At 46.6% G+C, this 27500-nt stretch overlaps 1 protein-coding gene across 1 annotated transcript in view; it reads right to left on the bottom strand.

Moving 5' to 3' along the window:
* LOC133109475 (membrane-associated guanylate kinase, WW and PDZ domain-containing protein 1-like) overlaps positions 1-27500 on the bottom strand; it is a 78467-nt gene that overhangs the window by 10801 nt on the left and 40166 nt on the right. The window contains exons 10-14 of the mRNA XM_061218798.1: positions 24895-25429; positions 21835-21898; positions 21047-21472; positions 4406-4615; positions 1-2 (exon numbers count right to left, since the gene is read on the bottom strand). The exon at positions 1-2 is cut by the window's left edge and continues 75 nt beyond it. Coding sequence (XP_061074782.1) covers positions 1-2; positions 4406-4615; positions 21047-21472; positions 21835-21898; positions 24895-25429 — 1237 coding nt within the window. The remainder of the gene's footprint in view (positions 3-4405; positions 4616-21046; positions 21473-21834; positions 21899-24894; positions 25430-27500) is intronic.

Here is a 27500-nt window from a genome sequence, read left to right on the forward strand (position 1 = left end):
GCCTGGGAGGAAGGAGGCGCAGGGTTAGTGCTGCTTGTAGATAAGGGTTGTGTGTGTGTGTGTGTGTGTGTGTATATGTGTGTATGTGTGTGTGTGTGTGTGTGTATGTGTGTGTTAGTGTGTGTGTGTATATGTGTGTATGTGTGTGTGTGTGTGTGTGTATGTGTATGTGTATATGTGTGTATGTTTGTGTGTGTGTGTGTGTGTTTGTGTATGAGGCACAGGGTGTGTGTATAGTATATATGTCTAAGTGTATCCATGTATGCGTATATAAGTGTATATGTGTGTACATGCACAGTACGTGTATATAAGTGTGTATATTACATTACATTATTGGCATTTGGCAGACGCTCTTATCCAGAGCGACGTACAACAAAGTGCATACCCATAACCAGGGATAAGTTCGCTGAAAGACCCTAGAGGTAAGTACAATTTCAACTGCTACCTGTACAACAAAGATAAGGAGAAGGGCCAATTTTTTTTTGAAATTTTTTTTTGAACAAACAAACAAACAAACAGAGCAAAAGTCACCAAAGTTAACTATCCAAACACTGCTTACCTAGCCAACTAAAAATACCGATACACAAAGCAAGTCACAGAGACAACAATTAAGGTTTACAGGGAGGTAGGGAGGGATGGGGAGAGGTGCTGCTTGAAGAGGTGCGTCTTCAGCTTGCGCTTCAAGGTGGGGAGAGATTCTATAGTTCTGACCTCAACGGGGAGTTCGTTCCACCACCGTGGAGCCAGAACAGACAGTAGTCGTGAGCGTGAGGTGGAGGTTCTGAGAGGGGGAGGTGCCAAGCGGCCTGTGGAGGCTGAACGAAGAGGTCTGGCAGGGGTGTAGGGTCTGATTATTTTTTGTAGATAAGCTGGGGAAGACCCTTTAACTGCTTGGAAGGCTAGCACCAATGTTTTGAATTTGATGCGAGCCATGACAGGCAGCCAGTGGAGGGAAGTAAGCGTATAAGCATGTATAAGTGTATCCATGTATGTATATATACAGTGCGAGCAATAATTATTTGATCCCTTGCTGATTTTGTAGGTTTGCCCACTTACAAAGAATGGAACTGTGTAGAATTTTAATCATCGGTAAATTTCAAGACTGAGAGACAGAATATCACAAAATAATCCACAATAACAACATCATATAAATTTTATAAATTTATTATCGTATTTTTGCATGAAATAAGTATTTGATGCCCTACCAATCAGCAATAATTCTGGCTCCCACAGCCCAGTTTGTTTTCCATTAAGAAGCACTCCTAATCTCAACTCATTACCCAAAACACCTGTGTCAACTTGTTACATCGTTATGTAGCTGTATAAAAGACACCTGTCCACACAATCAATCAGATTCCAATGTTTCCACCATGGGCAAGACAAAGGAGCTGTCTAAGGACATCAGGGACAAAATTGTAGACCTGCACAAGGCTGGGATGGGCTACAAGAAAATAAGCAAGCAGCTTGGTGAGAAGTTAAGAACTGTTGGAGCAATTATTAGAAAATTGAAGAAACACAAAGTCACCGCCAATCTCCCTCGGTCTGGGGCTCCACGCAAGATCTCGCCTCGTGGGATATCAATGATCATGAGAAAGGTCAGGGATCAGCCCAGTACTACACAGGAGGAGCTTGTTAATGACCTGAAGGCAGTTGGGACCACAGTCACGAAGAGAACCATCAGTAACACACTACACCGTGAAGGATTAAAATCCTGCTGCACGCGCAAGGTTCCTCTGTTGAAGAAGGCACATGTACAGGCCTGTCTGAAGTTTGCCAGAGAACACCTGGATGATCCAGAGGAGGCTTGGGAGAAGGTGATGTGGTCAGATGAGACCAAAATAGAGCTATTTGGCATCAACTCGACTCGCCGTGTTTGGAGGAAGAGAAATGCTGAGTCCAACCCCAAGAACACCATCCCCACTGTGAAGCATGGAGGTGGAAACCTTATGCTTTGGGGGTGTTTCTCAGCTAAGGGGACAGGACGACTTCACCGTATCGAGGGGAGGATGAATGGGGCCATGTACCAGGAAATTTTGGGCAACAACCTCCTTCCCTCAGTGAGAGCACTGAAAATGGGTCGTGGATGGGTCTTCCAACATGACAATGACCCAAAACATACGGCCAATGCAACAAAGGAGTGGCTCAAAAAGAAGCATATTAAGGTCCTGGAGTGGCCTAGCCAGTCTCCAGACCTAAATCCCATTGAAAATCTGTGGAGGGAGCTGAAGCTTCGAGTTGCCAAGCGACAGCCTCGGAACCTTAAGGATCTGGAGAGGATCTGCAAAGAGGAGTGGACCAAAATCCCTCCCAAGATCTGTGCAAACCTGGTGAAAAACTACAACAAATGTCTGACCTCTGTGCTTGCCAACAAAGGTTTCTCCACCAAGTATTAAGTCCTATTGTTCTATGGATCAAATACATATTTCATGTGAAAATATGATATAAAATTTATATGATGTTGTTATTGTGGATTATTTTGTGATATTCTGTCTCTCAATGTTAAAATGTACCTATGATTAAAATTCTACACAGTGCCATTCTTTGTAAGTGGGCAAACCTACAAAATCAGCAAGGGATCAAATAATTGTGGTGAGGTGTAGGGTGTGTGTATAGTATATACGTGTATACTTGTATGTGTATATAAGTGTATGTCAGTGTATATGTGTACAGTATGTGTATATAAGTGTATAGTGTATGGGTATATAAGTGTATAATTGTACACTCACTGGATCAGGGGATGATGGTGAGGCGCAGGGTGTGTGTATAGTATATAGGTGTATAAAAGTGTATATGTATATCAGTGGAGGCTCCTCCATAGAGGTGGAGGAGGCCTGGCCTCCCCAATAATTTGAGAGAAGAGAGAGATTTAAAAAAAACAATAAATATATTTATTTTATTTATTTATTTTAACAAAAAACATATTTTTTATTTTTTATATTCATATTATTTTAGTTTTGTTCATAAATCTAAATTTTCCCATGGCTAAAACCCAATATTGCAATTGTAAAGCAACAGGCCAGATTTCCCTATCAGTTTGTATTAAGGGAGGCCAGGCCAGGCCAGGCCTCCCCTAGGAAATCAGATTCTCATAGAAGTCAATGTAATGCATTTTTTTTCATGCCAATATGTGATTGGCCAGATCACTGAAAATGGGTGGGCAACGGAGGCCTGGCCTCACCATGCATTGTGTCCAGGGCAAAGATTGACATTTTGTTCGTCCAATCACATGCTACTGGTTCATTTGGAATCAACTATCCTTTCCTTTCTATTCAACACAGAAGCCATTTTGAGAATTCGCTAGTCACTTCAGTCAAACAAACACTCGCCATAGTGGCTACGAGTGTCCTATCAACTTGTGCTTTTCAGAGAACACCCCTGGCTATCATCCCTGGAGTTTATAGCTCATTTGGCCAAACACTTTTGCTTAAAACTACCTCGGAAGTCGGCGAGATTCTAGCGCAATTTGAGATCTTGGGCTGGAGATATGCAGATTCCAGATACTAGGGAGTGAGAATGACATTCAATAGGTCATGTTAGACACCATTTGGGATTTATTGAACAGTTTTATTTTTAATGTAGTCCATTTCGTTTTATTACAAGTCAATTTAATAATCTTCCATATCAAATTACCGAATTGTTGCTCTGTGAGGAAATTCACTCTAAATACGAATAGAGTGCTGCCCTCTAGTGGATAACGTTAACGTTAGATAAAGCCAACTGGAACCATATTTTTACATATTTTATATTAAATATATTGAATAAAACTACATATGATAAAGAAAGTGTTATCTTATCTTTTTTATATGCTAAACTTGATTAAATTGGTGATTACATGTTGAAGCTGTAGAAGAATGAAAAATGTAAGCTAAACAAAATTGTTTTTAACTACATAATTAAAATTCCTGCCTTTTACACATTTATATTACATCCAAATGTCATTTCTCAGCTTAATTATCAGGCAGGCTCATAGACTTACAGCAATGTCATTTCTTCAGGAAGGCACAAGGCTAAGCTCTGCACAATGAATTTCATCAGCCAGAACTTTCTGACTGTAGCTTACACTCCAAATAGTATGCCTTTGGCCAGCACAAAGACAGATAAGAGAACAGGGAACATTCCATCGCGAGTGAAGTGAGCAAGCGGAAAAAAATGGCCTCCTCAATTCTGGAAGTCACCAGCCTCCACTGATGTATATATAAGTGTATAAGTGTATCCATGTACAGTATGTGTATGCAAGTGTATAGTGTATGTGTATGTATACATAAGTGTATACGTGTACAGTACATGTATATAAGTGTATATGTGTGTATAAGTGTATAAGTGTGCAGTACGTGTATATAAGTGTGTATAAGTGTGTGTATAAGTGTACAGTACGTGTATATAAGTGTGTATAAGTGTACAGTACGTGTATGTAACTCACTGGATCGGGGGATGATGGTGAGGCGCAGGGTGTTTCCGGCCTGGCGCAGGATCTGGGCGAGGTCACGGTGGGGCAGGGTGACGACAGAACGCCCCTCCACCGCCTCCAGCCGGTCCCCCGGGCGGATCTGCCCACTCCGGGCTGCAGGGCTGCCTCTCCGCACCGTCACGAACCGGTGGGGCAGCAGGGACGCCGCTGCAGGGGGGGGAGCCAGGGTCAGAACGAAGGGTCACAGCCTCATTCCCACCTCTAAAGACAGGAGCTCAATGGGCCAAACCTGATTCTCCAAAACAACCCACATCCCAAATGATGAAAATTCCCAGGTGCACTCGCAGGTAGATGTCTGTATACACACCCCACAAACCATACAGCTGGCAGCTGGTTGACCAGTTCAGACTAGCTCTCAGCTCCACATGGTTTGACCAGCTCAAGCTATGTTTTGAAACAGACAAGCTACCAGCACTAGCTGCTTTATGATCAGCTTGGCCATGCTGGTTGACCAGTTCATACCCAACTAGACCAGCTTTATGACCAGCTGCTGAATTTTCAAGCTGGTCAAGCTGGCATAGCTGGATTTTACAGCACGGAAGCGATCCTTAATTTTCTCCTTTCTCTCTCACCACTTCTGACTGGCTCACTAACTCTTTCTCTCTGTCTCTCTCACACTCTCATCCTCTCTCTTTCCAACGCCGCCGTGTGACTTATGGCTGTAAAAATAACTACCTGAGCTTCCGCTCAGCTGCCTGACAGATGGGAAAGTACACAGAACATGGTTTCAATGAGAGAGGATTTCTAAACATCTTTCTGCCCTTGACAGTCCCGAGAGTGGCCAGGGATTCTAAACAGATGCAAGTCTCCCCAGTCATACAGGCCAGTACTACAATACCTCTCAGTATAATAATAATAATAATAATAATAATAATAATAATCAATCATCATCATCATCTTTATTTGCTTCAAACGTTAAAATAATAAACAACCATGCAAGCTAAAGCCACATAACAGAAACATAAAATGAAATAAACTCTACAGTTTAGAGTTTAAATTTAGATAAAATAAAGACAAAAGGAATGCCATCTGACTAAATTACAGTCACCATGATGCCCCTTCTCTGCTATGAAACACTGCATGCATTTCCTCATACGCAGAACCGTGCAATGCATAGGGTTTTCTTGGTTTTTATTTTTACTTAACAGTAATTAAGAACAGATTCTTATTGGCAGTGACAGTCTGACAAGAGGATGAGGAGCAGAGGGTAAAATGACAGGAATTTAAATAATCATAAGAGCATGAAAATGCAGTTTTTCCTGAGACAGGCCTGCATTTCCAGGCCTTGTCACCCATCCCGACTCAGTCAGGGGAAACCTTGATGTGTCCTGCATTTCGGTTTCGGGCTTGCCATATTTCTATGGGCTTTCCGACTGTAATTGCCATTCTTGTAGTTTCTCACTGCATTGTGAACACACTGCCCTCCAGGGAAACTGCTCACCCTGGCTAGAACTGCGACACAACACACCCTGGAACCAAAACTTTCCATTTAGAAGATGTACTTTATTGAACCCTGTGGGGTAGTTTGTCCTCCGCATCTGACCCATCCTGGGAGCTGTGGGCAGCCACAGTGTGGCACCCAGGGAGCGATGCAGGGTTAGGGGCCTTGCTCGAGGGCCCAACAGCTGTGCAGAACTTATTGTGGCTACACCGGGGATTGAACGACCAACCTTGCATGTCCCGGTCACATACCTTAAGCCCAGTCTCCCCCAAAAAGCCAAGACGAGACGCGACGAGACGGTTTTAGAAATCTTTAGAAGAACGTTTTCTCGGCGTGAACTGTCCAGTTTATAGAACATCGGCTGCCATTCCCAAATCTTGAGCATGTCAAGTCTTAAGCCCAGAGTTTTAGAACAATTAGTGATTTAACGTTACAGTTAACTCGGGTTTATTTTTTACTTGCCGCTTTGGTGTGGACTGCCAAATCCATACTCGCGGATGTTCCAGAGACGTTCCGAAATTTCTCTAGTCTTGTCTCGGCTCGTCCTGGCTGTTTGGTGGAGACTGGGCTTTAGCCACTATGCTACAGGCTTACATCAGTAGCCTCCCAGTAGCATGGATTACAGCCACAGAGCCCGGTTTAGGATTAGAGTAAACAATTTATCCACGTCTGGGGCCTGAGAACATGATCCTGTAGCAAAAAGCAACACGGTGAATATGGGGACTTATGCTAATCGATTCAATCATTAACTTGACATTGCAGGCAATCCTGAGATTTTCTGAGCCAATATGGCTCTGAACTATGAACAATGACAGCCACGGAGAATGCGAGAAATGTGCCAAAACGTGACAAATGTGTGTGGGTGTTGTGCATGTGTTAAATAAAATAAATGTTGTGCTTTTTCTGAGTGTGTGTGTGTGTGTGTGTGTGAGAGAGAGAGAAATCTGGGCCAACGAAACATGATTTCTGATGCATTTAGACCAGGGGCCTCCAACCAGGTCCTGGAGAGCCGCCGGGTCTATGCTAAACTTGGCCATGATGGGTGTAGCTAGGTGAGGCAGGAGTGAGGCGCCCAATGAATGCACTGAACACAGCCCACAAACTGCTGACTATGTCCTGAGTGTCCATGGCCCTGGTGAGAGAGTGCACGGTCCTGGTGAGAGAGTCAGTCCAGGACCGTGCACTCTCTCACCAAGACCGTGCACTCTCTCACCAGGACCATGCACTCTCTCACCAGGACCGTGCACGCTCTCACCAGGGCTATACACACTCTCACCAGGGCTATACACTCTCTCACCAGGACCGTGCACTCTCTCACCAGGGCTATACACACTCTCACCAGGGCTGTACACACTCTCTCACCAGGGCTGTACACACTTTCACCAGGAACGTGCACTCTCTCACCAGGACCGTGCACTCTCAATTTTAATGGCAATACATCAAAGTGAACAAGAACATTGACTTGAGAGCAAGAGAGAAAGAGTGAGAGGTATAGACCTGGGTCAAATACGTAATTGTTTTGGATTCAAATACTTTGCTCAGTTGCACCATGCAAGATCAATCAAGCACAGAAAAGTGTTTGAATCCAGAACAATTACATATTTGACCCAGGTCTGGTTCAGCTACATAATCTGATCAGCTACATAAGGATACTGCAAATAATGCATGCAGTGCTGAATGAGGCAGATATCTAATGCTTATTCAAATCCAGAAAAGGGCACCGCATTTTATTGAACATCTAAAAACTAGCCCAGAGAACAAGGTCAGTCCAGGATAATGTCCCCCCAGTCAACTGGTATCTAAACTAACCCTTTCGAACACAAACCAGCTTCAGGTCAACACTGCTAACAACAGCCAGTCAGAGCCAACCAAGCCAGACAAATCAAAACCATAGGTTTGGAACACTGGCGTACCAGTGCCAAATCATATACAGAGAACACACACAGGGAGTATATCTCTTTTCTGTCAGATAGAGTACAGAGACAGATCCTGACTAGTCAGAGATGCAGTACAGAGCAGAGGCAGATCCTGAACAACGGTCTTAGTGAGCACACCCTAGCAACTGAAAAGGGTGGACATAAGAAAAGAACCAAAAAAGGGAAGAGAAGGCATAAAAACTAATGGTTCCGCAAGGATGAACATTTATGTGTGCACTATAAGGACAAGAGAGGAAGGGACAGAGATGCAATTCCTCCCAGACTGTGAGAAATATTCTGAAGCCAGAGAAACACATTTCAGCAAATTTTCTACATTTATGAATCTATTTCCTCCCCTGATGAATGAGGAAAAGCTCCAAGTCCGTCTGGGAGAAGGGTCAACAGCCCCAATCGCAGCACAATCTCTCAGCCTGTCACAACACAGGCACAGCGAGCAACCACCCAGCGAGATAGTAACTGCTGTACACATAGAAATACAACAAACTGTACTATATTAACTAACAAATATTGTTAGTATGTAATGCTTTGGCAATATTAATATATGTATTTCATGGCAATGAAGCGTATTGAATTGAATTTGAACAGAATTGAAAGACAGGGAGAGGGGGGAGAGAGAGAGAGCGAAGAGAGAGAGAGAGAGAGAGAGAGAGAGAGAGAGGGAGAGAGATTGTGGAGTTTCATGCTCCGGTGCATTTCATGCATCAGGCACAGACCAGACCGACAGGAGAAATGAAGTCGGAGTGAAAATAAGAGCGGAAATGACACTTTAAAAAGTTCACTAAGAACAGAAAAAGAGAGAAATAGACACATAAGAGAAAGAGAGAGAGGGAGATATGGAGGGAGATAGGGAGAGAGAGAGAGAGAGAGAGAGAGAGGGGGGGGAGAGATATAGAGAAAGAGACCCATAAGATCATGAGAGAGAGTGAGAGAGAGGGAGGGAGATAGGGAGAGAGAGGGGGAGAGATATAGAGAAAGAGACCCATAAGACCATGAGAGAGAGAGCGAGAGAGATAGGGAGAGAGAGAGAGAGAGAGAGAGAGGGGGAGAGATATAGAGAAAGAGACCCATAAGATCATGAGAGAGAGAGTGAGAGAGAGGGAGGGAGATAGGGAGAGAGAGGGGGAGAGATATAGAGAAAGAGACCCATAAGACCATGAGAGAGAGCGAGAGAGAGAGGGAGGGAGATAGGGAGAGAGAGGGGGAGAGATATAGAGAAAGAGACCCATAAGACCATGAGAGAGAGCGAGAGATAGGGAGAGAGAGAGAGAGAGGGGGAGAGATATAGAAAAAGAGACCCATATAAGATCATGAGAGAGAGACCGAGAGAGATAGGGAGAGAGAGAGAGAGAGAGAGAGAGAGAGAGAGAGGGGGAGAGATATAGAGAAAGAGACCCATAAGATCATGAGAGAGAGAGCGAGAGAGATAGGGAGAGAGAGAGAGAGAGAGAGAGAGGGGGAGAGATATAGAGAAAGAGACCCATAAGATCATGAGAGAGAGAGCGAGAGAGATAGGGAGAGAGAGAGAGAGAGAGAGAGAGAGGGGGAGAGATATAGAGAAAGAGACCCATAAGATCATGAGAGAGAGAGAGTGAGAGAGAGGGAGGGAGATAGGGAGAGAGAGAGAGAGAGGGGGAGAGATATAGAGAAAGAGACCCATAAGACCATGAGAGAGACAGAGAGAGAGAGGGAGAGATATAGAGAAGGAGACCCATAAGACCATGAGAGAGAGAGAGAGAGAGAGACATGAGAGAGAGAGAGAGAGAGAGAGAATTGAGAGTCCCCTCCATACTCCTTCCTTGACCCAAAAAGGTGACATTTTGTAGACGTAATGAACAGTGCCGTGGAGGAGATTTAAAGGGAAGAGAAATATTGATGTCATGGCCACATCATATTCTTTTGTGGGAACGTGATACGCATGGACACAACTCATTACTGCGTGGCCATAAGATCCTTAACTAGTGATGGAGAGAGGCAGGTAGGGAGGGAGGAGGGGAGAACGGGCTGGGGGGGGGGCTTGCTGTTTATGCCAGCAGTGTACTTCAGTGCTTGTTCTGCAAACAAAAGTGTGTTTGAATTTGGGGCTACAAAGGGCTTTATAGTTCAGAAACGCAGGAATCAGCTGGTTCCTGAGTGAGGAACAGGAACATCTCTTCAAACAGGACACAGGACATCCTTCTACTGTTCCATTCTACAAAGCTCTCCACTGCGACCAGTTCTGCTTACACACAACAATACTCACAAGCGCACACTGACAATCGCATATAACACATGCAAGCAGGCACGTAAACACACACACGTGCACACAAACACACACACAAAACCACACTAACACTGCCACTTTCTAGCAGACCACTTCAAAAAGTTAATATAACACCGTTATCAGTATAAGGAATATTTATCTTCCTCCCTGAAATAATATTATTCCTCCTCTTTTTCCTCTTCTCCCTCCACCCCTCTGTTGTTTTCCCTCCTCCCCTTTTCCTGGGGCTGTGGCCTTGTTCTCCAGAGCCAGAGCAGTAAAGTCAATAATGTGGCTCAAACGAGCTGGGTGCCATTAACTCACAACACACACACACCCACACACACACACAACACAGCCCTATCCTGTGCTGACCTACATATCACCCCCAACACACACACACACACACACACACACACAACACAGCCCTATCCTGTGCTGGCCTACATCACCCCCCCAACACACACACACACACACACACACACACACATACATATATATACATACACACACATACACACACACACACATATACACATATACACACACACACACACACACACACACGTCTTATAATATCCAGACAGGGTTTTTTCACATAAAGATGCAGGTGTAAATGCACCCAAGAAGCATGACAAATATATTCAAATTCAACTGCCCAAACCACATTAGGAGGTATTCTGAGACGCATTAGAGACGGATGTTATACAAGAGTAAATGCAACCAAAACTCTTCCCAGACTCATTCAAAAATGAATAGGAACTACAGACTCATTCAGCCATTCGTAGGAAATACAGACTCGTTCAGCCATTCGTAGGGACTACAGACTCTTTCAGCCATTCGTAGGGACTACAGACTCATTCAGACATTCATAGGGACTACAGACTCATTCAGACATTTATAGGGACTACAGACTCATTCAGATATTCATAGGGACTACAGACTCATTTAGCCATTCGTAGGGACTACAGACTCATTTAGCCATTCGTAGGGACTACAGACTCATTCAGACATTCATAGGACATTGGAGATCTAATCTTCACCCCAGCGTGACCTTCACAGTGCGCACACACTCTCCCTTTAACCATTATATCAAACATTAACCACTGGCCAAGCAAGCAGAGCACGCCTCAGAGAGATCACCCCTCGTGGAGGGGCTTTAACAACTGCAAAGGTGCGTGGGAATCGATGACAAATGGGCCATTTTAAAAAGAGGTGTGCTCAGTATGTGTGTAGAGGGCTCCCTCTGGGTCCGTTTGCACCAGCTCAGTGAAAAAGTGAAAATGTTGGTCTTCCCTGCTGAAAATTCCAGCTATGTCTGCTTGACCAGCATGAAAACTGAGCTGGTCAAGCTGGTCATGAAGCTGGTCTAGCTGGGTATGTGATGCTCAACCAACATGGCCATCTAAAAATATCACTAGTGTAGACTAAGTCCAGCATAGACAATGCATGTTCACATTGATACATCATGCGAATATTGCTAGGCAGTGTGTGTTGCTAGGCTACAATACTGCTACCGCTTGATTTATTGATATTAATCATATCCCCTAAAGTATCATGAAAAGTGCCGTTAGCATAACATAGTAGCGCTGCTTTTAGCAACTGCAATGGAGACAGCGCATCACATACAGACACATGCTGTAATTCATGTCAGAGCTTGTAAATTAATTCAACCAGCTCAACTGTACTGAAACGAAAGCGTTCAATCAACTCACTATCTCCATACACGTCCCTGTTGGGAGGATTTCTGTGGCGTGTGAAAGGGTGCTGGTTATGCAATATATAAACAGGAAGCGCCATGTCCACAGGCTTCTGTTTTAAAGGACAATAGTCAGAAAGTTTCACTTACGTCAACGCCGTAGTATGCATAGAATTTGCACAGATGTAGCCCATTGGTGCAAAAGGTACAGTACTGTCTTAGGTAAGTAAGTCTTAGGCACCCTAGAAAATATAATTTATTTTTTTATATTTTTATAAAAAGTAGAAAAGAGCAAATTTGAGATTTCCCATTTTCCAAAGAAAGTAATGTTTGCATTTCATTAAATGAAGTGACATATTAAATAATAAACAACTTTTCTGACAAAAACTTGATCAAGCTGTCTGGGATTAGCTGGATAGCCAGAAGCAAGCTAGCCAAAGACAGCCAAAGTCTGCAGAAGAAGTCCGGTACAACAAATATGTTCGGTACAACCTACAGTACCAGCTGATTTTCTTATAAAACCAGAGAACAGTGTACCTATGGGAATGGATGCAGTTTTAAAGGCGCGGTGACACACACACACGCACACGCACATCCACAATCTCACACACACACACACACCCACACACACAACTCCTTGTGAATGTTCCAAGGTTGTCCTGAGAGTGTTAGCCCAGATTGTGCCGAGGGCTGAGGGATGGCTTGGGTGGAAATGATAGCTCATCACAAACACACACACATGCGCACACACACACACACACACACACACACAGGGATCATCATCATTACTCTTCGCGGGGATCTCCTGACCCCTGTGGCGATGCTAATCGCATCTTCACGCAGGGCTGAGCAGAAAATCTCAGAGAATGTAGGTGTCAGTCGCGCATTGTGTTGTTTTCCTATCTGACATCTAACCGTGTCCAGTTGAGTTTAAACTTCAGAAGCATACGGTGTGTACAGATTCCTTATGTTTGGGTTTCCTAAGCCATATTCAAATCCCGGTCCGGGCAGATGATTCACATCCCAGGAGCAGAACCTCACTGCCAACTGCCAAAACTGACACTTGTCAAATCAAATCAGACGCAGGAAGTTCCCCCCATTCACTGAGGAGCACACAATCCCCCCCTCGCTCTCCCCCACATGATCTCAATCATTTTTGTAACCACAGAGACCAGCTCCTCACCTCGCGAGGTCTCCCTGCCTCTGTGTGGCAGTGCCGCCTCCGGAGGGCGGGTGTTAAACACAGCCCCTCCCCTATGAACCCTGGGACCCTCCTGAAGGCCGTCCCATCCCCCTGCAGCAAACTCACCTGAACTGAACCCAACACGCTGGCCTGCAGAGGGGCTGCTTTAGATAGATAGATCATTGCATTCATGGGCTTTTCTAGACACTCAAAGCTGTATACAGTGCTGAGGGGGAAACTCGCCTTAACCACCACTGATGTGTAGCACCCACCGGGGTGATGCAAGGCAGCCATTTTGGGCCAGAACAGCCACGACACACCAGCTGATGCGGAGAGGGACAGAATTTTTTTTTTTTGCCAATTAAATCAGGAGATGATTAGGTGGCGGGTTGAAAGAGCCAGGTTGGGAATTTAGGGGGAATCCCCTGCTTTGCGATCAGTGCCATGGGATCGTTAATGACCGCAGAGAGTCAGGGCCTCAGTTTAACTTCTCATCTGAAAGGCGGTTAACGTCTAGTCCGAAATTCAGTCAACAGAAGGGGTGGGGGGGGATTATTCTTATTATTTGGAAGCAGGGACTGTGCCTGGCAGCTGAGGGGATCCATGCTGCAGCAGGAGCTCAACGGCACTGTCAGACCTGTCAAGGGTGACGGGCGTGGGAGTGACGGGAACTTGGCACCCGAAAGGAATCACACACCGCCTTTCTGTTCAAATTCCTCTTTAGCAAGCCTGTGCCTCCTCTGTGCTAGCCTGCACAAAGCCTGAGTGTGCAGGACCTTGTGCTAGCCCTGCACTGAGCCTGAGTGTGCAGGACCCTGTGCTAGACTGTATGGAGCCTGACTGTACAGGGCCCTGTGTTAGACTGTATGGAGCCTGACTGTACAGGGCCCTGTGTTAGACTGTATGGAGCCTGACTGTACAGGACCCTGTGTTAGACTGTATGGAGCCTGACTGAGCAGAAGCCTGTCGACTGTATGGAGCCTGACTGTACAGGATCCTGTGTTAGACTGTATGGAGCCTGACTGTACAGGACCCTGTGTTAGACTGTACAAACATTTTCCATGCAAACCACAGCTCCGAATTGTACATGGAGGCGCCCGAAAACTTCAAAATGCTTTTCACTAGCCAGTGGGTGATATCACAGGCACTTGTACGGTATTATTTCTGCAGTGTATGCTATTTCCAAGGTGACACTGTCTCAGAATCAGCTAAACAGAAATCCCTTAATCCTAAAGGATGGTGTATTCTTTGGCAATTTCATTCAGAAAAAAATGTGGGATATTTACCTGAATATTCTGCATAATGTGAGAACAGCAGTCAATGTTCATAGGTAGAAGTCTTAACACTTCTGTAATAGACAGTTCCAGTAATACGGTCCAGCTTTCCATGTAAGTTTCTGCCTCAGAGATCTATGAAAAATTAATATATTTTTTAATCTGAATACTGGCCTTCTCGGAACATAATCACTGTCCCGAAATCCCTGCTCAGTGATCAGGTCAGTTCACCCTGACAATAATATGGGCTGGGAGTTAAACCATGACTTTGATCAGGAGGAGGTCACTGTTGATTTAACACACACACACACACACACACACACACACACACACACACACACACACACACACACACAGACAGACACACACACACACGCAAGTGCACACATGCTCACACTAGGGCTGCCAGATTTTGAATTTGTGAAAGCTGGACAACATATGAATGAGGTGGGGGGAGAAGGGGTGCAGTTGGGACATGATGATGGACTGGGGGGGTCGTGCTTGCTATTGAAACCTTTCTGAGGGGGGGGGGGGGGCATTATATTTCCCCATCAGACCGTAAACCATACATATACAAATAATTTTAGAAAATGTAATTTACCAGTGAAAACCATGGCATCAGCCAACCCTAACACACACACACGCACACTGTGAGCACTATGGTTGAATTCACCCAAACCCAAGCACACTGACCCCATCAGGTTAAATAAAGTTGGTTGGTGCAATAAGTGCAATACTGACCAGCTGAGCCACCAACATCCCTCCTGCCAGTCCTGACCAACTCTACCAACATCCCTCCTGCCAGTCCTGACCAACTCTACCAACATCCCTCCTGCTAGTCCTGAGCAACTTACCAACATCCCTCCAGCCAGTACTGACCAACTCTACCTACATCCCTCCTGCCAGTCCTGACCAACTCTACCAACATCCCTCCTGCTAGTCCTGAGCAACTTACCAACATCCCTCCTGCCAGTCCTGACCAACTCTACCAACATCCCTCCCGCCAGTACTGACCAATTCTACCAACATCCCTCCAACCAGTACTGACCAGCGCTACCAACATCCCTCTTGCCAGTACTGACCAGCTGAGCCACCAACATCCCTCCTGCCAGTACTGACGAACTCTACCAACACCTTTCTGGAATGTGATGACCAACACTGACACTCCCATGTGAATGGGGATATGGCTGCTAGCACTAGGTCACAAAGATCACCTGAGATCTTGTCTCGGAGATCTCCTGGGATGCGGTTACAGAGACAGCCTGCTGAAAACAGCTGAAGCTAGGTTTTTGAAGCAGCTGGCAGATGGTTGACCAGTTCAGACATGGTTTGATGACCACAAGCTATGTGTTCAAACAGGCAAGCTACCAGCACTAGCCAGTCGACCAGCTCATACCCAGCCAGACCAGCTTTATGGCCAGCTGGGCCATCCTAGCTGGCCAGCTCATATCCAGCTAGACCAGCTTGACCAGTTAAAATTTCAAGCTAGTCAAGCTGGCATAGCTGGATTTTATAGCAGGGAAATCTGGGATCTGGTCACAGAGATCTGTCAGACATGCAGGCAGGGATTGTGGGTGCTTGTGTGCTAATTTCTGGTTCTACACACCATGAGAAACAAATAGAAGAACACTGATAAGACTCAGGCCTGAGCTCAATCAACAATGGCCCTTAACTTAGACCTGTATTAAATAAATCCTTAACTTGAGAATAAACACAAGCCCTACATTCTTTCTTCAGAATATCTGTCTGGTGAATTAGTTGCAAAGATTGCTGAATTTGCAGAAACAATTCATTCTTTGAATTGTTCGAGGTCGAGGAAGTTGGAGGAATGCACTTTAAAAAGCTAGGGCAGGATGTTTTAAACAGACAGGAAGGAAAAGGTAGCAGTCTAAGGATCCAGGTGCCAGACAGCCGACCTGATCCCGCTTGTCAAGGTGCACGCGCTGACGTTTTCACGGAACCGGTCCGACCAGGAGCGAGCAGGTCGGTGTGAGAGACCGTCGGGCGGAGGAGTTTTGGTCCAGAACATTCTCAGTGAAAGGGAGAAACCTGAGCCTCGGGCGGAGGGGAGGCACCAGCTCTCATCGCTACCTGTGGTGACAGACGGAATAATGTGGCACGCACGGCAGTGCCGGGGAACAAGACCCCTTCTGTGCGGAGAGTATAATCCCGGGGCTTTTTGCTGCAATACTGAGATCTGAGCAGCGCAAAGTTAAAGAAAAGCTCATCCGCTAATCCCGAGAGCGGGACAAAACTGCACATTTCCCGGGATGAGCGGGGTCGCAAAGCCGCGGACGCAAACACAACATTCCCACACGACCGTACACGCCGTCGCGTGTTTTGAAACATGCAGACAAACACCCCCCCCCAGCCGCACAAATAACACACAGAACGGCACGAAACTTAGGCTAGGATGCCACCCCGCTACGCTACCACAGCGCTCTACGTCAATTAAAAAAACAAAACACCACTGCAACTACTGAGGAGAATCAAAGAGGCAATAATTACGCTTGGAGTCCTTGACCGTTTTCAGCGCAGACTGCAGTCTCTCCAACATGGCTCAGCGACCAAGAGTGTGTGCAAGTTCCAGTTCCAAAGAAGCCCAATCTTTCAGTGCCCGAGACTAAATACATGAGAATCTGCTCAGTAAAACAGCACAAAAATCAGGCATCTCCCTCTTCTCTCTCGCTCTCGGTCCAGGAGAGCAGGGCTGACAGTAGCAAGCTGTATTATAAACTGAGAGAGCGGGGGAGAGAGAGGAACGGGACAGAGACAGATAGAGAATAGAGAGAGAGAGAGAGAGAGAGAGAGCAAGGGAGAGAAGGGAGAGAGAGCTGTAATATACAGCGGCACACTAAACAGAATCTCCTCACTGCGGACGGACAGAGGGGGCGGGGATAGGGTAAGCGGGGTGGGACTGGAGAGCGGGGGGGATTGGGGGAAGAAACATCTAATGTAGGAGGAGCTAAAGGAAGCAGGGGGGCTACTTGAATGTGGGGGAGACAGAGCCACAGAGAAAGCATTTTAATTAGGGAGAAAGCCACAGCAAGAAGACGGCCAGGACAGCAAGAGAGAGTGTGTGTGTGTTTGTGTGTGTGTGTATACAAACACGGAGGTGAGCTGCAGCACAAAAAGAGAGATGAAGAAATGGAGAGAGTGCGACAGAGAGAGAGAAACTGAGACGGAGAGACACGCAGTGAGAGACTGCGAGAGATCTAAATATTAATGTTATGGTTACGCCGTATGAATTTGGGGGAATGTGATACTCATGGCTATAACATGGCCATAAGATCCTCCATAAGACTAGTGCCTATATCTTATTATTGTAACTAATGGTGAAAACATTCAAGATCCTTAACTCATGGTCCTAATGCATTTTTGCAAAAGTAATACTTCAGTAATAATAAGTCTTGTGTGCAGTGTAAAACAGTAAAACAGACCACTCCATCCTGACTGACACTGCTCAGTGTGAAACAGACCACTGCATCCTGACTGACACTGCTCAGTGTAAAACAGAGACCGCTCCATCCTGAGGGACACTGCTCAGTGTGAAACAGAGACCACTCCTCAGTGACACTGCTCAGTGTGAAACAGAGACCACTCCTCAGTGACACTGCTCAGTGTGAAACAGAGACCACTCCTCAGTGACACTGCTCAGTGTAAAAGAGAGACCGCTCCATCCTGAGGGACACTGCTCAGTGTAAAAGAGAGACCACTCCTCAGTGACACTGCTCAGTGTGAAACAGAGACCACTCCTCAGTGACACTGCTCAGTGTAAAAGAGAGACCACTCCTCAGTGACACTGCTCAGTGTAAAAGAGAGACCACTCCTCAGTGACACTGCTCAGTGTAAAAGAGAGACCACTGCTCAGTGACACTGCTCAGTGTAAAACAGAGACCACTCCTCAGTGACACTGCTCAGTGTAAAAGAGAGACCACTCCTCAGTGACACTGCTCAGTGTAAAAGAGAGACCACTCCTCAGTGACACTGCTCAGTGTAAAAGAGAGACCACTCCTCAGTGACACTGCTCAGTGTAAAAGAGAGGGCACTGCAAAGATTCACGCCACTCTGGTGCATTACAGCACACTAATCATCAATATTAGTTTGCTTCATGCTGAATAATCGTCTCTGCCAATACAAATGAGCTTCCATTGATTTTCATGGAACACACACAAGCACAGTCAAATCCAAACCCACACACACACCCACACACACACCCTCCGGCTCTCCAGGACCAGGGTTGGTCACACCAAGCAGTCATCGTGCCTGTCCCCAACCACCAGAGGCAGCAGCAGATAGCTGTATTACACCTGGGCTACATTTAGAATGGCTCCCTATACACTATATAGTGCAGAATGTGGGGAATCGGCCATTTTGTAGGGTGTCCAAAGTTTCTGCATCAAATTTGACACCGTAATTAGTTCACTCAATATTCTCCACAATGGACCACAACCGGGTACACACACTGTTCGAATCTGTTGTGTCCAAAATAGTCTTCTCTTTTCACCACTAAATCCCTATCCAGAGCTCTATGTAGACTTCCCGATGAAGTGCACAGGGAGGGAGGAATGCAGCCCAAGTCTGCAGATGATGACACACGTATATGATGTCATCGACAGCCCACTCAGCCCATCGGAGTGTGTCCTGCTGCCTGATGTCTGGATGTCCCGCGTTCAGCCTTGAACGTGCTGAGGCTCTCTGCCTGGGCTACATACACTGTCAGGGGGGAAATGGTGATGTTACAGTTCATCACAAGTAATGTACTGTCCTGTCCATTCTTATTCATTGGGTTTTACAACAAGCAAACTCATTGCTACACACTGCCACCTGCTGCGCCTTAAATGAGGGGTGTGACACTCCAGTCCTTAAGGCTTGTAGTTCCGCCTGGCTTCTGCTGTGTCTCAGTGCTGGAGTGATTCATTTACATCACTGATGGGCTAAAGACTCTACACACCTCTCCAAGGACTATATGGGCTACATTAAACTTGCAGACACAATGTGCCTTCCAGGACTGGAGTTTAAACCTGCTGACACTGCGGCCCTCCAGGACTGGAGTTAAACCTGCAAACACTGTGGCCCAGGACAGGAATAGCCAAGAACATAAACAGTTACAGTACACGGTGTTCGGACACGTTGGGATTTCCTTCAACCCCCCCCCCCCCCCACTCCATTGCTCCACTCATTAACTCCACTCCTTTGCTCCACATTCTTCCACTGGAGAGGAGGAGCGGTAGTGGAGGAGGGGAGTTAAGGAGAGTGGAGTGGAGGAGTGGAGTTAAGGAGGGTGGAGTGAAAGATAATGGGATGCACCCCTGGAGTGAAGCATGTTGAGGTGATTCACCAGCCCTTAGTAATACACATTCTTCCAACCCCAAATTGGATTTATCCCCTGCCCTGGACATACTGGATAGGATAGATGACTCAGTTTCACCTGCCAATATAAACAGGAGGTTTATAAAATAGTGCATTTATACTGAAATATACGCTAACTGTGCTGTAAGTCTCAGGGGCAGAAGCCGTTGGTCTGTCCCCCGCGTGACAGACAGAAGGACAGCCAGCTGAACGAGGTCATCGACGGCTCAGGTTAGAAGCAGGAAGTGGGGCAGGGGAGCCCCATCTGAACTACTGCGCAGCCCTGAAAGCCCATCACAACCAGCAGCAAATGCTCCAGCAACGTTTGGGTAACGATCCAGCCATATTGGCTACAACCAGTCACAGAAACATGCTTGAGATGTGTCACATACAGTTGTACCGGCATTGTCCGATGAAGGTTATCTTTCAGTCATGACGAAACATGTTGGACGTGTCAGTGACATATTGAGAATGCTCCAAATTCTGTTTTGTCATTGCTAAAATGAAATACTGGTGCCCAACATGGCACTGAACATATTCAACTCTCACCCAAATTGAAATTTGAATGTCCATAGCCGTGTTCATGCGAATCCCACTCCCGATTTGGGAGAGTGAGGACACCTGCCGAAACAAATGGTGTTGCCACCTGCTTCTTCTCACACCGCTGATTACAGCTAAGCTTGCAAAGAGTCAGAGTCAGAAGAGCACCTTTCATAAGCGGCTTCGGCTTGTAGTTCCGGGCGTCTGATCGACCAGCAGGGGTCGCTAAAGAGCGAGGAACTGCGGACCCCAAATTAATTCTCATACCCTGGTGGGCGCAATCATCAACTACTCAGCTACCGCCATCACTGGCAGAGTCCGAATTTTATCCAAGAATCTGGGGCTCACACATGCACCATCACCCGTGGTTCTGAATGAGCCATCCAGGTCTTTTTCCTTCACAAAACTGACAAACTTCACGAGACATTCCTGTCATGTGCCTTACAACAGAAAAACTCAGAACCCAGGAAACTGGACAAAGTTTGTAAAGTTTACTCTTAACATTTAGGGAGGATTCTTGGAACCAAGATTTGTTAGCTGGGACTAGTCTTTACTCCAGACTGTGCTTCAAGAGCAGTGGTTCCCAAACCTCTCCTCTAGGACCCCCAGCTGGTCCATGTATTAAATGGGTTCCACCTCAAGGACACTTAATACAACAAGTCAAGCCCTTGGTTAGTTGCATCAGGTGTGCTTGAGATGGAACACATCACATACCTGGACTGGCTGGAGATACTCCAGGAAAGGTTTGGGAACCATTGCTCTAGAGCATGTGGGAAAACGGCAGTTATCCGATTAGTTTCCAGCCAAAGGACCTGTCACTCGGAAGCTCATTGGCCGAGCCGCCTCCAGCACTTGGAGCCCTGCCCTGCATGACTCACGGCGAGCTCCTGAACCCCGGCCAGACCGCACTCACCCCTGCCGTTCTCCACGTCCTGCGAGGCGATGACGAATCCGAAGCCCTCGCCCGGCCTCCGCCGCAGCTCCACCTCGAAGCCGCGGGACTGCGGCGGGCTCCGGCCGTCCTCGGGGCCCCGGGCCCCCGCCCCCGCCGGGCCCGCGGCCGCCCCCCGCTCCGCCCGGCCGCCCGCCTCCTCCGCCCCCAGCCAATCGCGGGGCTCCAGGGTGAGCGTGACGGGCACCGAGTCCAGGAAGCTGGTGCTCTGCACCAGGGTGGGGGGCTCCAGGGCGGGGGAGGGCGGCGTGAGGCCGGTGCGGGGGGGCGCCAGGCCGTCCGACGGGGGGGAGGAGCCGTCGGAGGTGAGGGAGAGCAGGGGGGGCCGGAGGAGAGGGGGAGGGGTCCGTTTGGAGGAGTTGGGGGAGATGGGCGAGGACAGTAAGCCTATGGGGGAGGAGGAGGGGGAGAGGGACAGGGAGAGGAAGGGGGGAGAAAGAGAGAGTCAGAGAGAGAGAGAAAATGGAAAGAGAGAGGGGAAGAGAAAGATAGAGGGATTATTTTGGGACAGTGATAACCATGCAGCTTCATCAAACCCACAGTCCAGAAGTTTATTTCATATACTTGAACTGCCCCTTGTGTGTGATTATATAAATATCTAACAGTTATGATGGCTTGCCTAAGCCACACTCTAACCCTTTTTACTGTGGACATATCACTTTATCAACAAAATATTCATGCATGTGCATAAAATAAAATAAAAACGACACATTCTGGTTGTTTTTTTGCCATATACTGTTGATTCTTACCTCCCCGATACACCAGTAGAACCACTTCTCCTTGTTTGGTATGTTCCTGCAGCACTCTTTGGACCTACACCAAAAGCAGAACATATCCACCGTGACCAGACATACTGCCCCCCAGACACAGCACAACCCCCACCCAAAATTCTGCAGAACGCCTACATTCATCCAAGTACATTATAAAATGCTGAACCATAACCATAAAATGCTGTACTTGATAAATATTTTAATTTAATCTCACAATCAAATGGGAGTATAACCATACTCTTTCCTAATGCTGCGGAAAGGTTTTTGATGGCTGGGAACACCACATTTAGAAATACATATTCACAAAGGTCTTAACTGAGCAAATATTTATGGAATACTGCATATTATATTGTTGAGCTGTGAATGTTAGAATGGACTGTGTGTTCTGCAAGTTGTTTTCTTATCTCTGTAGCTTTTTTGCTTGACCCTAGAAGCAATATTTGTTTTGAACAGGATGAATGAAGCAAAATAACTGATTAACTACCTTCACACAATCCAACTGAAAATATTATTTCAGTATAAGCTGGACAAATTACCACGTATTCTTGACCTATGCTTGATCTTTGCCAAGAATTAACCATTCCTTGCAGTATTTAAGTATTCAAAATGAAGATTAAACATGATTGTTGAATTAATAAACACAAACCTTATAATGGACCTATTTTATACACTTTAAAATCAAACAACCCATTTGGATGGCTTCAAAGATTCCTTAAGCCCTCTACCTGACCCTCTCACCCAGGTTTGATAAGAATCATGAAGGTTTCTAGGAAAATACTTGTTCTTTTTCTCCCCAGTTTCAGCGGCTGAGGTAGAAAAAAGGAAGGGTGTGACTCCATTATAGCCTATGGGGAAATTGAAGTTGTGGTGCACTGGATGCCATATTGGTTTCGGCAACTCCTGGCTCCTCCCGCCTCTCCAGTTCCTATACATGCTCTATAGGTTTACTTGCTGAAATAGAAGATTAGTAAAAACATTCATATGAGAAGGAGTGGATGCTGAGACAGAAGGCAGGGAATCAGATAAACTGCAGTGGCCAGCGAGCAGAGGTGGCATCAGCGTGGACACTGTTGTCCAGAGGGACCAATCTTATGAATAAAGGGCTGGTGTGGGCGCAGGCTGGTGTTGTAACCCAGCGCTAAAACCCTGATTCTGCTAATCAGCCGAGCTTCAGTCAGACTGTGAATTTGAATCCGGTGTGTTAGCGGTGGGAAGGATGAAGCTGTGATTTCAATATCATTCTTACTTAGAAACTTTTCTTTCCTTGGAAACACAGTTTAGAGAGTTCAGCGATCACTAAAACTTGCATTTGCTTCTAAGTAAAAGATAACCCCGCTGTTAAATCTTGCTATGCCAGCCCGACCAGCTTGAAAATTGAGCTGGTCAAGCTGGTCTAGCTGGGTATGAGCTGGTCAACCAGCATGGCGAAGCTGGTCGTAAAACTGGTCTAGCTGGGTACCCTGTCTGAGCTGGTATGTGGTAAACCAGCTACCAGCTACAGTAAGTGATAAACCAGCTACCAGCTGTTGGAAAACATAGCTTGAGCTGGTCGAACCATGTAAAGCTGGGTGCTGGTTTGCACTGGTCAACCACGTCGAGTCAGGAGCTGGTCTAAACTGGTCCGGCTACCTCCTGTTCCAAAACCGCTTTTTTATAGCAGGGAAGGACAAATGTTGATTGAATGCTGGCCACCACACTGGGGGCTGCTGCTGTGGTCCTCGTAGGTTTGGGTCCCGACACCTCAACACAGAAAGCAGCTCAGCATGCGGTTAACTAGCTTCAGCTGGTTTCAGGGTCAAAACTGATTATTGGACAAGAACCAGAGTCTGAGTCTGAGTCTCTCTACATTTGAAGCATCTTATGAATATCAATGTGAGCGTCCCAGTGATGCCGCTGCAGTGGAGGAACTGTGCTCTACTGCCGCACTGGGAACTCCTGAACGGGCAGAAATTACTGCCTGCAGAAAATGAATTTGAGTTGCATATCTTGAAGTCACAAGTGAACACTGAACGCTATGAAGACCAAATTAAATTCAAATAAAATTTCTGTTGGCACTAACTTCCGCCCATATTGACAACACTCAGGGCAGCAGGAGGGCCTAGAGAGCCACAGGGTCTGTTGGGGTCCCCTGCTGGGTTTTTTTTTTTTTTTTTTTTTTTTCACCTTGAAAACGGCAACATATCCTGATCCAGGAAACCAGATGAGCTTTGAGCAATAAACTCCTGTAACTGGTCTGTGAAAGTCAAGAGTGAGTTACTGGTGTAATAAACTCCAGTAATTTCTCTTGAGAGCTGAGTCAGTTACCTAGTTGAATTAAAAATTCATTCACAATTAAAAATTGTGCAAGCCAAGTTAAAGAAGCAAATAAAGATGAAAAAAGAAGGTATTGGGGAAAAGAATTGAGTCATTCTTCAAATGGAGAAGTCAGGAACAGATGGCCTGCGGTCAAATTTTTGTTTTTCTACTACTATAGTTTGCAGAGAGGACTTTAAAACAAGTGCTAGGAGCAGAAAGGTGATCTGGTCAGCTTTTATGTTCTTCCTGAGAAAACCGAGAACAATGGAATTCCTGATTTGGTTCTCAGATTTGGTCTCCTCGCTTGGTTTGGTTCTCTGACTGGGGTGAACCTGAGCCCCGTAAATCAGCATGTTCGAATGAGTGGAAAGATAATTGGCCAAGATCAGTCCAACCTCATTACCATGTTTGAGAAATGGACCAGAAGGAAGTAAATATGTAAATATACTGTGAAGTTAAGGGCTGTACCTGGGTGAAGGTAAGGGCTGTACCTGGGTGAAGGTGAGGGCTGTACCTGGGTGAAGGTGAGGGCTGTACCTGGGTGAAGGTGAGGGCTGTACCTGGGTGAAGGTGAGGGCTGTACCTGGGTGAAGGTGAGGGCTGTACCTGGGTGAAGGTGAGGGCTGTATCTGGGTGAAGGTGAGGGCTGTACCTGGGTGAAGGTGAGGGCTGTACCTGGGTGAAGGTGAGGGCTGTACCTGGGTGAAGGTAAGGGCTGTACCTGGGTGAGGGTAAGGGCTGTACCTGGGCGAAGCTGAGGCTCTGCACGTCGGCGCCGTTGATCTTGATGATGGCGTCCCCTGCCTGCAGGGAGGGACACTGCCGCCTGTCCCAAACCCTCTTAACCAGCGCCAGCCGGCCCCCCTGCCCCCCGGCCGTCACACTGAAGCCCATGCCCCCGCCCCCCTCGCTCCTCCCCAACGCCACCGGCACCAGCTCCCCCCCCGGCCCGGCCCCGCCCGGCACCCCCGGCAACGCCCCGCCCCCGGGGCTGGCCCCGCCGCCGCCGTTGTTGTTGTTGTTGCCGGGGCAGCCGTTGAAGCTGCAGGGCGGGGGGCCGTCGGGGGGCGAGGCCGTGAGCAGGGGGGCGGGCCGGAGCTGGAGGAGGCGGGACTGGACTCCACCCGGGGAGGTGCCCACTTCAGGCTGCGGGAGGGGCAGCTTGGAGATGGGCAGCGCGCCGGAGGACAGGTCGCTCTCCGACGACTTGGGCGTGTGGAGCAGGGGGGGCGCGGGCGCCGGGAGGGAGTTGTTGTTATGGTTACGGATCAGCGAGGCCCTGTGTGGACAGACAGACAGAATAGATTAGATGGGGGGCAGCCTATAGCCTATAGCCGTGTAGCTTTTGGGCCCTTGAGCAAGGCCCTGAACCCCGCATTGCTCCAGGGGGGATTGTCCTCTGCTTAGTCTAATCAACTGGAAGTCGCTTTGGATAAAAGCGTCTGCTAAATAACTATGAAATGTCAAATGTAGATAAACGGGGGGACAGATCTGGGTTGAAATAGTATTTGTTTTGCATTCAAATCCTTTTCAGCAATAAAGTTTTCTTGAAGCTTGCCTGGAGTATCGGAACAATTCTGAAATTATCCCAAAAATGTAAATCGCACCCATCTGCTCATCCTTGCAGGCTCAAATGCACCAGACAAGATCAACAGAACACAGATAAGTATGTGAATCCAAAACAAATATTATTTCAACCCAGGTCTGCAGGGGCACAGAACAAGTTCATTTAACATCTGATGCGTTTTAGTGCTTTTAGTTCACCGAACATGTTCACCGTTTGCTTCTGTAAAGATGTGTCAGTATATCTGAATACATGATGCTAATGAAGCATTTAAAATGGAAGAGGATGGAGTGAAGGTGAGCCCAGTACTTAACACTGCATTAACGCAAGAGTACGATGGGAAGGCTAAACCTTTAAATCTAATACTATGGGCCACATGACTATAGACAACAAAACCACAATAAAAGCCATCAAGAGTAAGAAAGAAAGCGGGTAGTGTGTGAGAAAGAGTGTGTGTATGAGGAATGTGAGTACTTGTGTGAGTGTGTGTATGAGGAATGTGTGTGTGAGTGAGAGAGAGAGAGAGAGAGAGAGAGAGAGAGAGAGAGAGAGAGAGAGAGAGAGAGAAAGAGAGAGAGAGAAAGAAAGAGCGAGAGAGAGAAAGGCTTAGAAAGAGTTTGGTACTTTCTGTGCTATGAGATTAGGAAAGCTGGCTCTTCGGCCATTTTAAGCACCAGCCATGACCACGCATTAGGCAGGCTGCAGGCTTATCTTAGCGGGGTTCTGTCCTTGGCATTCTGTAAGCCGCATATTTTTCCACTGATGTCTTTACAGTATCGCTACCTGGCTGTTCTTCGGCAGGGCTGTGTGTTTGCCAAGGCCTCCGTGTAAGTCACCCTCAGATAAGGGGCGGTCGGCAGATTAATAACGATAATTGAGATCAGCGCTTCGGACCGGGGGAGAATTCATTATGAGAACAGCTCAGGAGCACTGGAGAGAAGAGCTGAGCGCAGAGCTGAAGACCAGACTGCCGACCTGTGGCGCAGTTTCCAAAAGAGTGTCGACAACAAGCGCCAGGAAGCGTGGAACTACCCGCATCCCCTGTAGTGCCTGGATACTTTCTCTCAGCATTATTATTAAGGCCCAAAAGCCGAAACACACCAAAAACATAACAATGAATATGTAACTCAAGAGCCGTGTCCACATCAGAACTACAACGACAACAGCAGTGACGAATGATATTGTTTGGACAACTTTAAGAGCGATTTCTTCTCGCTACATGAACGAGAAAACACTGACAGCTGATAAAAATACAACCAAATTTACCAGGCTTCGTGTTTAAAAATGACAAATGACAGCCAAGAGGCTATTTACAGAACATCATCATTCAGCAGTGTGGATGCTCACATGGTAATTGTTATAGTTCTTGGTGTGGATGGGACTTTAGGGCAGTTACCATCTTACACTCAGAAGCCAAACAATGGGCCTCTCACACCATCCCCCTTCCCGTCCTCCAGGACTTTAATAACCACCCAACTGAGTGCATGCACTCATAGAAGACATACAATAATCATAATCATAATGCATATTATCTGTACAGTGCAAATCCAAGGACTAATCTCAAAGTGCTTCGGAAGATTACAAACCAAAGAGGCAGACCGACTAAATATGATTCATATAATACCCCCAGACCTGGGTCAAATACGCAATTGTTTTGGATTCAAATGCTTTTCTGTGCTCAACTGATCTTGCCTGGTACAATTAAGCCAACCAAGAGGACCAAAAGGTGGGGTTTGCATTTTTGGGAGGTTTTCATAGGTTCCAATACACCAGACAAGCTTCGTAA

This window comes from Conger conger, chromosome 14, assembly GCF_963514075.1.
Source record: "Conger conger chromosome 14, fConCon1.1, whole genome shotgun sequence".
NCBI lineage: Eukaryota > Metazoa > Chordata > Actinopteri > Anguilliformes > Congridae > Conger > Conger conger.